The sequence below is a fragment of the Oreochromis aureus genome, linkage group 16 (assembly GCF_013358895.1).
Source record: "Oreochromis aureus strain Israel breed Guangdong linkage group 16, ZZ_aureus, whole genome shotgun sequence".
NCBI classification, from domain to species: domain Eukaryota; kingdom Metazoa; phylum Chordata; class Actinopteri; order Cichliformes; family Cichlidae; genus Oreochromis; species Oreochromis aureus.
The window spans coordinates 26,174,873-26,192,152 of record NC_052957.1 but is presented as its reverse complement, the minus strand read 5'-3'; the positions used below and the strand labels follow the sequence as shown (position 1 = coordinate 26,192,152).

General features: G+C 39.4%; 1 protein-coding gene across 2 annotated transcripts in view; it reads left to right on the top strand.

Moving 5' to 3' along the window:
- The first annotated feature begins 2,904 nt into the window (after positions 1–2,904).
- Positions 2,905–17,280, top strand: part of wdfy2 (WD repeat and FYVE domain containing 2) — a 27,787-nt gene continuing 13,411 nt past the window's right edge. The window contains exons 1-4 of one of the 2 annotated variants that reach the window (XM_031732930.2): positions 2,905–3,183; positions 4,796–4,863; positions 10,063–10,136; positions 16,910–16,964. In XM_031732930.2, coding sequence (XP_031588790.1) covers positions 3,047–3,183; positions 4,796–4,863; positions 10,063–10,136; positions 16,910–16,964 — 334 coding nt within the window. In that variant the 5' untranslated portion in view covers positions 2,905–3,046. The remainder of the gene's footprint in view (positions 3,184–4,795; positions 4,864–10,062; positions 10,137–16,909; positions 16,965–17,280) is intronic. The other variant, XM_039599826.1, reaches the window with a different exon arrangement.

The window sequence follows — 17,280 nt, the reverse complement described above, 5'->3', positions numbered from 1 at the left end:
TGAATGCGCTGTGTCTTGTCCACTGGTTTTAACCTAAGCTCCGCGCCTGACCCCGCCTCCCAAGCGGTCTTGCAGTGTCACGTGTATATACACTCTCTTCTCATTGGCGGTCTCAGGCCCCTCATTACCATATCCAAATAAGGCCAAAGCAGACCGTCTCATGCGCATGCTTGCTTGCCTGAGAGGCAGGAATGCAAGGAAAATATTCTGTACATACATTGTGTGATAAAGAATACAGCATATGTGGCGATGCACTCTTTTATCGGAGCCTTACCGCGGTTTATTGAGGTGATGTTATTCAGGAACGGGCATGTGTCTGCTCTTAGATCTGATTACATAATCAACATTTACTTCATCCTATGCGCGGGCGTGGGCTAGTGTGAAAGACAACCCTTCAAGACTATAGAGAGAGAAACTGGAGGCACAAATAGGCACTATCATATAAAAACAACTGTAAAATATCAACCAGGGAATGCACCTAGGGCAAACAGAAACTACTCGCGGGTGTTATGGCACTCGGTTTTCATGTGATGACCAAATAAAGACTCCCCTTTTCTCTGAAGGAAAACAGGTTTAGCTGAATAGTCGCTGGGATTGACATGCGCGCACACGCACTCACACACCCTGCAGCTCTGAAATGTCTGTACTTTGTCTTTATTTTCCATAGCCAAAGAGCGACATACTTGCAGGTAAAAAGAAGGAAAAAGACATTGAAACAATCAAACAAACACAAAGATAGATGTCGCTGATAAGAATCAGACTTCTATTGTTGCTATTGTTGATCTGTAGTTATGTGAGATAATGCCTCAACTGTTACTGCACAGAGAATATCATCAAACGTGCTACACATAAGCCTTTTGACAGATTAGAGTTCACTCTTAATGCTACATGACACCCAGCCACACGCGCACGATTGTGCAATACAATTTACATAATGTAGTTGACTGGAAAATATCATCACTTCCGCAAAAACAAGACGAAACCATCCGGTGGCTTGCGATAGCAAAGCGGAGGAACGTCTGTGTGCTTCTTATTTGATGTGAAGCAACACACACACACACACACACACACACACACACACAGTTTATCTTCCGGTGTGTCACTGACGTTTTTCACAATAAAACCTTTCATGTGGTTTAGCGATCTTAACGACGAAACTGTGCAAGGTGTGATAAACTGTAGTTGCAGCTGCAATAACATTTATTGCCATTATAAACCAGCTATTTATTGTAGCTTGCACAGCAGCACAGTAACCGGTTAAGCACCAATCTGAGATACTTCTGTTCTGTTTGGTCCTCTCTGACTTTGTTATTTGACGGTTTAATTAACTTTCCACAGATTCATTCATGCATCCGTTTTCTTCCTCTTTCGCAATTCTGGGTCTTTTAACTTTCAAGTTTAAAATTTAACAAGCAAAACACTCAACTATCTTGTGACTGATGCAGGTTTAACTGACACAACTTTCTTTTTGCCACCCTACTATTTCATTTGCTCAAAGATTATGTAACTAAAAATGTATTAAGTGTACACTTAAAACACACATTCTTGTACAACTGTTATAGGTTTTACTGCTTCTCCGAAACAGTTTCCCAGAGTTATATATTGTATATAACACATTATTGTGTTGGTTGATTTTAGCACAAAGCGTCATTTCCAAACATAATGGATACTGATTATTAGGGTAGTGGTAATTTAAAAAGTCCCCCCCCATAGTTTGTAGTTTTACTATGAAAGTCAGAACCGGAAATGCTACATTTTACTATGAAGGAATCTTGATCACAATCTATGGTGAGTCAAGAACATATGTGAAGTTACTTGGACAAGCCAAGCACAAATTTCCGGTCCATGTCTGAGCTGCTTCATACAGGAAGTTGTTGCTCTATTAGTATTAGTGCTGCATGTTAAAATCCAAAAACATCACCTTAGATAGTTAGATATACGATTATTATTATTATTATCATTGTTATTATTATTAAATGCGACTGGAAATGTGGTTATAGCCTTCCACTCAATAGATTTTAGAAAGTTGTAGGTTTAGTGTTATGAGTATATTATGAGGTTCTAATAAACGACCTATAATTGCACTTTTGATCTAGGCAGCCCTGCAGCTGTTTCATGGAAAGTAAGTGGTTCGTGAAAAAAGTCATGCTGCTAGAGTTTTTCTTATCTGGCTTCTCTGAAGTTATTAGTGACCCAACTATTAATCTGGTTTTATTTCTAAAGTCCAGTTCAGTCATCAAGATTAGCTCTACTCATGTCCAAACTGGCTATTTATAGTAATCAATAACATTATACAAATACTACCATATCTGTGGCGTATAAAAAAAATACGTAACTAGTTTAAAGAAAGTCGCATTATGGGAAATAATGCGACTAATAATAAAGTATAGGTCACCCTGAGCCATACCGGTGTCTAAAAGTCGGGACAGCAGCTTTTGTCGACCTCACTGTGGCACCCCTTTAGTGAAGACATTTGTCACATTTTATAAACCTTTGGTAAAGGGAAATTGACATGTCATAATTTGCACCTTTTAACATAACAGTATTTGCTCTAAATATTTCAACACCGCCATTTAAAACTGCTTTGTTTGCTTTCTTTGCTTCAAAACGATTAACTCTTTCTTGTATGGCAGAAGTTGTAGTAGTATAGCCACACTTTGCAGAGGGACTCATTAGAAAACGTTTTGTTGATATTACTTTATTAGTTTTGCGTAGAAGACTTGAGATATTGTCATCGTATCGTTTTATATTTTAATAAAAGCGTATCTCTGTTTATTTAGCGTTCAGGCAGTCGACGCTTTTGTTGTGAAAATCCAAAAGCGGAAATCAACTAAGGACTTTTATTTTGTTCAAAGGAAGTGCTGTATGTGTGCAAGTGTAGGTGGCGTATCTGTTGTCAGCTGACTGGCACCGCCTCTGCCCGCCGTCACAACAGAGAGCTGCCTGCCTGACAGCTAGCTAGCAGCCGAGGCTCTGCTGTCGGACCCCCGTGTGTTATGTTTCTCGGAGCCAGGACCGTAGTCGGAGGTTTGTGCATCACCAGCTCATGGCGGCTGAAATTCAGCCTCAACCTCAGGCTCGGAAGCCTTGCCTCCTGAGCAAAATCGATGCTTTCCAAGAGGTGGTGAGCACAGCGGTGATAATTCCCAAAGAAGACGGGGTTATCAGCGTGTCTGAAGACAGGTAAGCTGCGCTCTGCAAGCTGGCTAAAGCACAAATTAACCTCCAGAAATAATATTCGACACAATAATGCCCCTTTTTCTGCTGCTCTTGATTGGACTCATTGAGTGGACCCCCACCCCCGTGTCATGTAACGTTTCCAAATATGTTGAAACAGTCCAAGGGTTCAATAACATTTTTACAAAAGTGTCAGCTGACACAGTCACACCATTACATGCTAGTTAACGGCTGTAAATCATACTCTTTTTGTGTTAGCTCCAAGCCAGTAACACGTAGTTTGGTTGCCCTAACGTTAGCTAGACATAACTAAAAAAAGAACCAGCGTAAACATTGGTGTTATTAGAGTGTTTCTCCCATATTATGGCACCAGGAGTTGCTATATATAACAGAATGTCTCAGCTTTGAGGCATTAAAGCTGCTGTAGTCTGTCCCCTTACTTACTCTTTGTTGCACATGCCTGGGGCTGTTTTGGGGTACCAAGAGTGTGCGTCTATCCCACTTAGATCTATGTGAAGGTGATGGTGAGCCTGTATATGCTGAGGCGGCATGTTCTGAAATGTCCTTGTAACTCAGTTATTGCACCAATTGCAAATTTAGTCCTATATGCCACCTAAGCTATATGATGCATATCCCTGATCCATGGCGACTTAGCCATCTAGGACTACAATAGGTATCTACTGGGGTGTTTAAGCAGGGGATATGCTCATTGAATTTGCTAGAACAAACCGCGTTTAAGTACTCACCGAAATGGAAAAGGAGGTGGTGAAATAGAAGTGTCATAAGTCTTTGTGCCATGTGGACTTGCGAGGGAAATGAGCCTTTCAGTGGATTCTGTGATTGAGTTTTAAGCACAGATGATTTTATTCCCATTACATTTCACACAGAAGTATATGTCACTCCTAAAGAGAACAGTGAAGAATAATTGCTGCAAATTGAAGTGTTGAGTGGTGTAGTAAAAAATTACAAGTACATCAGTGAGGTGACTGTCAGTCATCTGGGAGCTCGGGCTGTTGTTCAGTGTCACAGGAGAAAGTTTTTACCCGCATTCACCGCTGACAAAACATTAGAACCATTGTTTGTCTCATATCTGGGCTGTGCAGACTGTCAGGTGTAAAGACCTGAGCAAGTCTGATAAGATCCAGATTTTTGTGGTCAGATAACTAAGTTAGCACCTCTTCCTTGTGAGGGGGCTACTGACACTGGGCTGACAAGAGTCAAACCACAAACCAGTGACAGGATGTGCTAGAAGTCTGATATGCAGCAAGTGCAACATAGAGGAGTTAACGGATCTGGTGAGGTTTAAGCAGCACTTTAAGGATGGGTGGTCATGATATTTTGGGCATCATGAATGCATGTATCCTTTTGGGGGAAATGCCAGTACTTCCTCTGGTGGAACTGGCAGTTGGATCTGCCTGTGCCCCTCCAGAGTGTTGGAGAACAGGCTGATTTCCTTATCAGTGGTAGTGAAACCTACAAACACGTCACATATATTTCTGTTTTCTCAGAAATTCTGGCAAACTAGAGTTGATTACCTGCAGTGTTACGAAGTATACACCAAGAATGTAACTCACTTCAAATGCATTGAGGACTAATCTCTGTTGGTTTCATCCCACAGGACTATTCGGGTATGGTTGAAGAGAGACAGCGGTCAGTACTGGCCCAGCATCTACCACACAATGCCATGTAGGTATTCCTTCCTTTTTTTTTCTCTACTGGCACATTTTTTTTGCATAACAGTACTTATCAGTAAATTGTCAGTATGCTTAAAAAAGGCAATATTTATTTATGAATAAGCTGGTTGACTGGCTTGTTTAGTGTAATCAAAGAAATCATAAAAAGCACAAGAATGGCTCTTTTGTCAGCAGTTATTCAGCTGACACATTCTTCTGTGAAAGGCCCGTGTTCACTCCCGTTTCTGTACATGCTTCCCCTGTGAGTGTACTGACTCAACATGATGGACACAATGAATCACACACTCCTCCTTTCAGAGACACATGAAAATGTGGAGGTCACTCTGCTCTTTGATCAACCAGACTTGATGCTTAACATTTTTCAGATTATCAGTATCATTCTTGTTTCCACCGAGTCTCGATAAAACAGATTAGCTGTAAAATGCGTTACTGTAAAAAGCTACCTCTCTCTGGCTGCTGTCGTCGCCCTGAGGTGTCAGGCACAGCACTAATATATTGGTTATGCTTCGCGAGTAACAGCCTATCAACGCTTAACACACAAATGCACAGATGACCACATGTGCAGACTGGAGCGGCCTTGATGAGTGGGTGGAGCTGTGTTTCAAAGGTAAAAGCAGCAGGAAGTGTAAAGCTCTGACGCTGAAAAGTGAAGCCAACATGGAAGTGCTAAAAAAATAAAGAAAAAGAGAGACAGTTCCAACAGTGGCCACTTGAGGCGCTGTCCAAAACAGAATCAATCCCATTAGACTTCCATGTAAAAATGTTCAATACCAGCAGTGAAATTAATATTTTGACAGGCTGGTACAACAGATCGTTGTTGTTGTTTTTTAAAATAAATATCTTTATCTAATTAATTTTTTCATAACACTAGTCCTTTTCCAAAAATGTTGGGACACTGTAAAAAATATTAACAAAAACACAACGCATTGATTTTCAAATGTCATAAAGCCATATTTCATATAATAATAAAACATAAAAAAAACATACCAAATGTTTAAGCTGACAAAAATGTACCATTTTAAGAAAAATCGTCTGTTATTTTGAATTTGATGGCAGCAGCGCGTCTCAGAAAAGTTGAGACAGGACCACTGTGTAGCATCCCTTCTTCTTTAAACAACAGTCTGCCGTGGAGATTAGTCTCCACGGCAGACTGTAACTGCTGGATCGTGGGCAGAGGAATCTTGGCAAATTCTTGTCTATTACAGGATTCTAGCTGTTAAGAAGTCTTGGGGTTTTTCCAGTATGCCCTAAAGGTTTTCATTTGGTGAAATGGCAGGTTGGCCAGTTCAGTACCCACACTCTTCTACTATGAAGCCATGCTGTTGTAATAGTTGCAGTATGCTGGGTAGGATTGTCTTGCTAAAATATGCAAGCCCTTCCCTGAAAAAGATGTCATCTTGATGGAAGCATATGTTGCTTTAAAACCTGTATATACAGGTTTTATATAGTTTTCAATTGCTGTATATAGTTTTCAGTATATTAGGCACTAATATACTTATGAGGCTGTGGATGTGGTGTCAGTGTTTTCCAAAAAGAATTTCAAATTTCAACTCATCTGACCACAAAACAGTTTTCCACTTTGCCTCACTTTATCCATTTTAAATGTATTTTGGCCCAGAGAAGACTGCAGTGTTTCTGTATCATATTCACATATGGCTTCGTCTTTGCACGACTGAGCTTTGACCTGCGTTAGTGGATGGCACGGTGATCTGTGTTCACAAGAGTGATTTGTGGAAGTGTTCCTGACCTCATGCAGTGATTTCCATGACAGAATTATGTCTGTTTTTAATGCAGTGCCGCCTGAGGGCCTGAAGATCAGAGGCATCCAGTATTGATTCTGGGCCATGTTCCTTGTTAGATTTCTCCACATTCACTAAATCTTTTAATGATTTTATGTACTGTTGAGAAACATTCTGAAATTAGTTAAAAATTTGCAATTTTTTAAAGACTGGTGAACCTCTGCTTATCTTTACTTCAGAGAAACTCCTTTTCTCAGTGACGCACTTGTTAGTGACCTGTTGCCAATTTACCTAATTAGTTACAAAATGTTCCTCCACCAAAACGTTCCCTTTTACACTTCTGGCCTTTTGTTTCCCCTGTTCCGACTTTTTTTTGTCACATTTTGCTGCCATCAATTCAAAATAAGCTAATACGTTTCATGAAATTATAAAAATGTATCAATTTAAACATTTGATGTTTAGTAATGTTCTATTGTGAATAAAATATGTGTTTATGAGATTTGCAGCTCATTGGATTATTTTTTATTTACATTTAAACAGCATCTCAGCATTATTGGAGATGGGTTTGTAGTTGTGTAGGTGTTGATTTTTTTTTCTTCTTCTAACTCCCCCCTTTTGTTGTGGCTTACAGTTAGTGAGTGGCTGCTTTGATTAATGGGTCTGCCAACATTGGCAGCTGTAGCCTCCAGCTGTAAGCTCAGCCTCACCTCTGCTAATCTGAGTTACTGAAGTGCATGTCTGTGGTGCCATTTGGAGCATTTTTAGTAGAATTATTGATAAATAACATCATGACAAAAAATGTTACAAGAGGTTTCGTTATTACCAGTTTTGGTGATTTTATTCATCTCTTACTTAGCACGAATTAGCAGGGTATCTGTTCCTATTTGTTCCGCCCATAGACCGTATATAACACATGGATATGCCTTATGGTGTATTTTACAAAACAGTTTTTATTTTGTATGACCCAAAATGAGTGACTGTGCCCATAAACTCATAATGAAAGTGTTTACAGAGATCAAGTCAGAAAGCAGTTTTCCCATAAACTTCTACAGGACTGAAGTCTTTTTGCAACCACAACTATCTCCATCTGGTGGCCTCCAGACAAAATGCAGGTTTTTAGGTGCTTCTTTATTGGCTTAATTTTTCTGACCCGAACGCTACATCCTTGTTTTATACTATCTGTTGTTGTTGAATGCGGTTTATGAACACAGCACCCTAACCATACTAGCTTTAGCTGATAATTTAGTAGTTTACCCTTCTGTCCAAACTTAATCATTTATGGCAAAATACAACATGGCAGTAGCCAAACCACTAATGTTTAGGCTTCAAAATACAGGGTACACAAATCAATGAGTGATAGTGCAATGGCTGTGACCATCTTTTATATACAGTCTGTGTTTAGTGGCTTTTGCCTAAGTTTTAAAAACCACTTATTACCTTATGATAGAGTTATTTGATAAAGCTATAAAAGTTTCCAAATTATATTAAAAAACAAACAGAACAAGAATAGAGCAGCTGTTGCTGTAATAGATCCTATTTATGTACATGTGGCATACAATAACAGCATTCTTTTCATTTTTATTACAAACAGTATTGCTTATTGATTGCTAATATTCGGTTTCTGTTCTGTGCATGACAGTGACGGTTGGTCCCTTTTTTTTTTTCTTTAGTTGTGCAACTGAAGGAACTCTCATGCTGTGATCAGCAAGATCTGTCACTAACAATAGCAGTGCCAGAGGCTTCACTAGTTAAATATTTGTGGTTACCAACCCTGACATGAGTTTTTACAAACTGCTCAGTAATCACTGCAAAGGAAAGTGACTATTGGCTATAGTGCAGGTAGAATAAACTGATTGCATCTATGCATCCTTATGTTGCTTTCCAATATTTCGATATTTCTAGTGCTTTCTGGAAACCTAAATTGGGTAATTTTGCAGGGACTTTGGTTGCACTTTCTTTCGTTTTTCTTTTTTTGGCTTTTAAAACTTTCAGCCAGCTCTTCCAGGAAATTGCAACAAACTGTTTTCCAAAGTAGTTAGACAGTCACCATAAAGTATCTACAATACATAAATTCTGGAATCATTTTCCCTGGGTTAAAACACACACTGGGGGTTTTAAATATTTAGATTTAAAATTGTAATTTCTCAGAAATTAAGCATATAAAACTGCTAACTTGTTCAGAGTGTACCCCTCCTGCAGGAAAGGCTCCAGCCCTTTCCAAACCCTGGGTTAGACAAGCAGTTAAGAATATGGATGGCTGGATAGACAGAACATAAAATAAACATTGTTTCACTTGTGCAAGACTCAAACTCGCAATGTTCTGCTTTTTATAATAAATAAACTGTTGCTTGATGTCTTGACAGTAGTATTGTCGTTCTTGACAATACAAAGATTCAGTTTTTCCTTTTTCTTTTTAATCTGATGCAGCTGGCATCTTGCATTTTATTCTGCTCTGTCATATTTAAATGTAAAAATTGCTGTTTTTGAAAACCGTATGAACGAGAATACAATTGTGTATTTCTTTTTAATTGTAATGCTGATGATGAGATGAGAAAAGAACATGGGAGATGAAAACCTCTGAAACTGGTGATTTGTATTTTGTGCAGCAACCATTGTTCAGCTCTGAATGTCGAAGTGTTGTTCATTTCAGAGAGAAGCCTATGGTAGTTTGAAAGCCTTTGAACACAATGAAAATGATTCAGTACAGCTCCAGAGTCTAGCTTAATAGCTTGAGGACATGATTTAACAATGTTCCTGGTGTAGATTGGATCAGACGGGAGATGCATATTAACAATTGATGAGGCCGAAATCAGACCTTATGAACCTCGTGCTGTATTCAAATAAAAAATAAGAAAAACCATGGCACAATAAGTGAAGCGTCCATTATTTGTGTTAGCTTAGATTCCCTACAGAGAGAGTTCTGTTCAGTGAAGTTTGCCAGCTCAGCTTTATAGACCGGAATGGTTTGGATTTTTAAAATGAGGTGGCAGCCGCTGAGGTTCACCTACACACTATACGCAGGAGGACTCTGAGGCAAGGGAATAGAGTTGATGACAGACTGTAATCTCACTGTTAGATGGCACAAGTTTCTCTCACATGTATCGATAGCTGCTGTAACCAGTGTCAGAATTTTTTCCAGTGTATTTGAGGGTTTGTTGGCTAACAGTGCTGAAGAAAGTCATCAGTTTTCTGTACCTTTAAGTTGCATCTCTTTTGCTCTGTCACATGACCCAGTCAGCTGAGAAAGGACTGTGAGATGCAGTTGATAGGCTAAAAAAAGCTTGTGATTTAACCTTGACACTTGCTACAATGTCAAACAAATGTCACCAATGTTAAGAAACAAGGCACAAGTATCCTTATGATTTTACTGATATCTTACAGATTGACTCACAAAAATCTGTTAGGTCAGTAATAATTGTAACCTTTGTTGTTGTGTGTCTTTGTGTCTCCAGCTTCAAGCTCCTGTATGTCCTTTAACCCTGAGACCAGGAGGCTATCTGTGGGGATGGACACTGGGAGTATCTGTGTAAGTCCAGCCAACATCCTGCTTCCCTTTTAAATGCAGACCTCTGGCTTTTTCACTCCTTCCTCTGTGACAAACTATTTCCTTTTTTTGCCGGTGGTGTTATAATCAAATGAATGGAGTAGTTGTATTTCTTTTGTTTTAGTGGAAATGTTAGTGCCCTAGTTCACAAACCTGATCTGCTTTGATTGTGTTTTTTTTTTTTTTTTTTTTTTTAAACTCAATTTTTATTATACTTTACAACATTGCAACTCGTACTTGGCAATGTTCACAAGTAGGACAGTTACAGGAACCGCAATGCAGAAATACAGATTACAGTAACAGCTGCAATTAGGAAACACAAAACAAAACTGGGAAGCAAAACAAAACCCAAGCAAACAAACAACAAAAGCAATAAAATAAAACAAAAGTTTATGTAATATTAAATAACATTTGACAATCTTAGCCAAAATGAACAAAATGAACCAGACCTATGCTAAATTACTGAAACAGTAAAGCATGTATGGGTCGCCAACGCTCAGTAAACAATTCTCTCTGAATCCGCAGAGCATATGTTATTTCCTCCATCTGGTAAATTTCTCTTACTTTATCAATCCACATATTATATGAAGGTGGGTCAAGATTCAGCCATTTAATAGTAATACACTTTAGTGCTGCTGTAAGCAGAATTCTTAAGAGATACTTTTTATTGTTTCCCACAAAACCATTTGGTAATACTCCTAAAATGGCTAGCTGTTGGTCTTTTATTAATGGTTGTTGAAAAACTGTATTGAGAACTTTAAATATGTCATTCCAAAATGAACAGATTTTTGGGCATGACCAGAATATATGTGAGTGGGTTCCTAAATAAGTACCGCAATTTCGCCAGCAGGTGTCAGGATTTGTAGGCTTCATTTTGGCAATTATCTCTGGGGTTCTAAAATATCTCATGACCACCTTCCATTTAAATTCTCTCCACAGCCCAGAATTAGTCACAAGATGGGCTTCACCAAACACTCTTCCCAGGTGTCCTCTGAGATTTGAGTGCCAATCTCAGCTTCCCACCTTGCCTTAATATCCAAAGTTGCACTTGTGTTGAAACTCATAAATGCATTATAAAATTGCTGATTAATTTTGGGAGGAATTACTTTGAAATATTTTCAGAAATATTTCCTCAATGGGTGAGGGCTCCAAAACTTGCCTCCATTCTTTATGTTTTGTCAAAAAACTTCTTAACTGCAGAAATCTAAAAAAGTCAGAAGAAGGAAGCTGAAACCGACCTCTCAGCTGTTCAAATGAGCACAGGTGTCCATTCCTCACGACATGACAAAGTTTATGAAGCCCGTTATTTGACCATGCTCTGAAGCCAGAGTCTTCCACAATAGGAGAAAAACCCTGCAGGAGGAAAGGCTAGATAAAATTGAAATTTCTTTTGGAAGACCAAATGATTGTTTGATTCTACGCCAAATCTTTAGTGTGACCCTTGTCCATTCCCCCATATGCAAGTTTTTAATTGAAATGTTAGAAAAAAGCAGGGATTCCAATGATCTTTCGCACATTGTCTTCTCAATATTTAACCACTGAGTTTCAGACAAATCCGCACCCATACAGTCAGGGGTCTCATCTGAGCTGCCCAGAAATAATATTTCAGATTTGGAACAGCCAATCCCCCTGCAGTTTTGACAGTTTTAATGTTTGGAACTTGATCCTTGGACGTTTACCTTGCCATATAAATTTGGAAAAAGTTTATCTAAATTATCAAATGTAGAGTTGGGAATGTTAACAGGCAGCATTTGAAAAAGGTATAGAAGTCTTGGCAATACATTCATACGTATACTCTCGATCCGACCCAAGAAAGACAGAGGAGGACTGTCCATCTCTCTAAATCTTTTTTATTTTTTGCAACTATAACTTCATAATTTACTTTATACAAGTCTGATAATGAGTGAGGAATCTGAATTCCTAAATACTTGATACCTTCGTTTGGCCATTTAAAACCACATTGCTCCTTGAATGTTTGTGAAATGTTTCCTCCTATATCCATTGCCAATGTTTTGTCAATATTAACTTTGTAACCAGAGAGGTAACCGTATGTAGTAATAATTTCTTTTAAATGAGGTACACTGACTGCAGGATTTGAAATGTATAAAAGCACATCGCCTGCATAGATGGACAATTTATGCTGTTCTCCATTAATTGAAAGGCCCTGAATTTTATGTTCATCTCTAATCAGCTGCGCCAGAGGCTCAATACTTATATCGAACAGCAGGGGCGACAGTGGGCATCCTTGTCTACACCCACGCTCCAGTGGAAACCTGGCTGATATTGTTCCATTTACCCGCACAGCCGCCATTGGGTTGGAATAAAGAGTCTGTATCCACTTAATTAAGTTTGGCCCAAATTTAAATCTTTCAAGTGTGTGGCCCAGGTACTGCCAGGAAACCCTATCGAACGCTTTTATGCATCAAGAGACAGAATCATTGTTTCTTCTTGTTTGGTCTTGTACAAGGACATTAAGTTCAACAACCTACTGAACATTGTCCCCATAGTGCCTTCCTGCGATGAACCCCGTTTGGTCTGGATTTATGACCTGTGTAATGATTTTACTAACTCTTTTGGCTAAAATCGTGGTGAGAATGCGCAGATCAGTATTAAGTAGTGAAATTGGCCTATATGATTGACAATTTGTGGGGTCCTTGCCCTCTTTATGGATTACGACAATTGTTGCATCGTTCCAGGACGGCGCCATAGCCCCAGTCTGCAGAGCGCAGTGGTAAGCTTTCAGTAATAAGGGTGCGACTTTGTCCTTGAGTTTTTATAGAATTCGTTAATAAAACCATCAGGGCCAGGACTTTTTTAGTTTTAAGGTTTGAAATCACCTGTAAAATTTCTTGTTCTCGAATTGGTTCATCTATCTCCTTTGCTACAGATTCTGGCAGTGTTTTTAAATTGATCCTTTCTAAGAAATCAGATAGTGTATTGTCATCTTTACATGTATCTGAATTTTTATATAATGACTCGAAAAAGTTGGCAAAGCAACTTGCAATTTGATTTGGTTTAGTGATTAGGGTTTGATCTGACTTCAACTTTTGGACCATATTACAAGTTTGCTGTTTCCTGAGTCTTATTGCCAGCAATCTACTAGCCCTACTACCCTGTTCATAGTACTTTTGTTTAACGAATCTTAAATTGCCCTCAATTTTTTCGTTTATTAAACTATTGAGCTCGCTACGTAACCCTTTAAGATCAGAAAGCAAATTGGCTGTCTGTGCTTTTTTGTGTTGTTGCTCTAGGTGCTTTATTTTGGCCTCCAATTCACACCGCCTAGCCTCTTTTCTTTTTTTTCCTGGCACTTGCAAATGATATTATGCGACCTCTGATGTATGCCTTGGCGCAATCCCAGAGCGTTAAAGGCGATATCTCCGGGTTGTATTCAACTCAAGTAAGTATTTAGTTCAGTATGTAAGAACTCACAAAACTGGCTATCATTTAGGAGTGAGGCATTTAATCGCCAAAGTTTTAGTTTTGGTGTCAATCCTAAGTCCCATGAGAGTGATAACGGTGCATGATCAGATAACGTAATTGGTAAAATTTCAATATTGTCAATTCTATGCTCTTCTGTTTTAGAGGTAAAAAGAAATCTATCCTGGAATAGGATGCATGTCTATGCGAGTAAAAGTATAATCTCTGACTCTAGGAAACCTATTTCTCCAGACATCAATTAGTCCCAGTTCAATTGTCAAATGTTTTAGAGCTTTGCTCATTTGTGACGCATGGCTTTTAGAACTTGGTTGTTTATCCATATAAGGTGACAGGACACAATTAAAATCCTCCAAGCAATAAAACACCAGAACACCTTTGAAGCACTAGATTAGAAATTGTATGTATGAAATTTGGCTCATCCTCATTAGGGGCGTAGATATTGATGAGGGAAACCAGTACTCCATCAATAGAGCCATTGACCATAATGTACCTTCCATGTGGGTCTCTATAAGTAGCGAGTGGGGTGAAGTTTATCTGTCTGTGTACTAGGATAGCCACACCTCTTTTCCTACCAGATTTGTGAGATGAATAAAACACTTGTTGTGCCCACGACCTTTTTAGCTTGTCATGCTCAACGTCAGATAAATCGTCTCCTGCAAAAAAAGCTATATGACAATTGAAACTTTTTAACTGGCCTAGAATTTTTTCCTTTTAATAGGGCTGTGGAGGCCTTTGACATTATAACTTATGACTTTAAGCAAATCTATCTTGACTATTTAGGGTTAAGTTTGAGAAATACCTGAGAGGCACAAATAATTTTGAACTCCATGATGACCCAAGGTTTTTGTTTAGCATAGGGCAATACAAAAGAACCATCAAACCAACAAACCAGAAACTAATATATAAACCACTTTGTACAAGCTTTTTACCCGTCAAATGATCCCGGAGAACAAGGGACCTGAACAGGGGTAACAACGGCAGGACAAAAGTCAAAGGACCCCGAATGCAGCTAACACAAGTTTAAATGTCTTCATATGGAATGATGAACTGAAGTTCGGGAAAATTGCTGGGCGAGCAGTCTCAGTACCATTAATAATTCTCAGTGCTGTCTGCTAAAACAATATTGGGACTCAGGCCCTGCACTAGTAGTTACAACCAGGCACAGAGATGCAGCTTACTGACGTAGAGAACTCTCAGTTACCTTACACCTTGAGACAGAGGATAAGACAGTCATAGTTCACCATCTGCTGGAGAGAGTATATTTTCCTTGACATAATCCATGGCTTTGGCAGCATCCACAAACTCCTTTTCAACGTTGTTGTAAGAAACACGGAATCTGGCAGGGTACAGGATGCCAAAGCGGACTCCCGGTCTATCCTGAAGTATCTTTCTCACGTCAGTGAAAGCCGCTCTGGCTTTCGCCACGCTGGCCGTGTAGTCGGGGAATATGGCGATTGGGTTTCCTTTGAAGTGTAATTTTCCTCTCACGCGCTCTCCTGAGGATGTCCGCCGCGTCTCCTTCGCTGTTTAATTTAGCAATGATAGGGCGTGGAATATCCCGGGTCTCCGTTGAGTCAGGCTACGATGAGATCTTTCCACGCGGACTTCTCTGTCAAGCTGAAACACCTCTTTAAGGAGCGCAGAGACCGCCGCCGGAGAGCTGGAACCCTGGGTTTCAGTCACACCGATAATCCGGATGTTTCCCCTTCTCATACGTCCCTCGAGGTCTTCACATTTGTGTTTAAGGGCTTTCACCTCTTTTGTGAGGGACTCCATCGTGTCTTGTACAGCCACCATTTCGTCAGACCAATTCGACAGACCCGCTTCGACAGATTTTACGTTAGCTCTCACCTGGTCCAGCTCGGCTCGAATAGCGGTAGTGTTGCTATTGATTTCTGCCTTCACATCTTGGATATCCCTTTTCAACGAATCAAAGCTGTCAGCCAGAGCAGACCTGACTTCCTGCTGGATGATGGTGGCGATATCTTGTCGCAGAAAGTAATAATATCCGTCTTGAGGTCTGCCACATCCATTTTAGCTATCGGTGCCGACTTGATGTTTGGCTAGCGGTGTTGTCACCACTTTGCCCACGCGGCTGCACTGGTCTTAGCTGTCGACGAAGCCTCGTATTTGTATTTCCGCAGATTTGCTGCCATAAAAGCGACTTTCTTGGATTTATATCCGTAGGAACTTTGTTCAAAGTTTAAGATTGTCTTTGAGAGCAGGTTGGTAACTTAAGTGCCTATTTATGATGCAATTTAAGCTGGAATGTGCAGAGGCTCTGAAAAAAGCGTGTTCACTCCATCGCGCTCGCTAGCGCCCCCCCTTTGATTGTGTTTTGAAGTCATTTGTCCTCACCTGAAGCACGCTATCTAGCCACTCAGCCGAGATTTTTTTCTTTTTAAATGTGAATTCATCTCTTCCAGCAAATCATCATCATTATAGCAATTTTGTCCCCTCTGATCTTTCTTACGGTGGCAATGAATAGCTTTCGTTTGTGACAAACTGTGGCAAAGCTCTCCAGAGAATAAATCTCACTTCTCATTTTTATTTGCTGTTCTCACACAGTACCATACAGTGCTATCTAACTGAACGAGTTCCTTCAGATCTACCTATTTGATTCATGCTCATCAGAGGAAGAATGCTTGTGATCTTGGTCACTTGATAATCCTTCCTATAGTGCCTCACGCAGCTCATAATGCAATTTATTAATAAGATTCTTTGTTTGTTTGTTCTTTGAGGGCAACACCTCTTTACCAGACTTTTCTTTTGGTCTACTCCTTACAGTTAAAGCTCCAACCCCCAAAAAGTAACCATTATGTTTTTATAAACACAAAAGTCTCTAGCAACACAGCAGTTTCTTTTCTGACCTTAAGCAGTGCAGGTCACTCTATGTTTAGATGTAGCATTATTTGCTGTCCACTTCTTGTTTTGTTGCTGACCTAAAATAAAGCCAGCACGTGATTTGAACTTTTCTTGGAGATTCATCTCAGAACAACCTCATAACTTACTGTAAGTTCCCGTAAGTGTTTTATTAAGGGTGTTGACCTCAGTGGAAACTTCAGAACAAGAACCTTCCTTGTATTTATTGATCTATGAGTCATTTGTCTTTACATTTTTGAGGAAGTAGTACTTATTTCTCACTTATACATGCTATGCAGTGCACATTTTGCAGAAATCCTCTGATGTGCAGAGAACTGTTTGAGTACTTGGCCAAATGTAATTTAAACACAGCAACATAGTTTTTTCCTGTGTTTACCAAGTTGCTGGAAACTTCAGTCGGTGACCAGTTATCTCCACTTCCTCTCTTTCAGGAGTTCGTTCTGTCAGAAGACTACAACAAGATGACCCCAGCACGCACCTACCAGGGTGAGACAGAAGGAGCAAGAATGCTGTTATATTGCCTGTTAAAGCCTGTTGGGGTTTGGCTGAAACTTGCATTCAGAAGGCAAAATGCCTTGTACCCATACTAATACCCAGACTAAACCTCCCCCACTGCCCCAGAAAAGACTGACAAGGGGCTTTTTTTCTCTATAAATAAATTATGATTTGCCCCATTTAAATAAAAAAAAAAAAAAAAGTTGTTATTATTACAGTCGGTGTTAGAATGCCTTAAAAATATAACACTTTAAAAGTGATTTTTTTTTAAGCTTTATTTCTGCCATCGTTTATTATTACTTGTTAT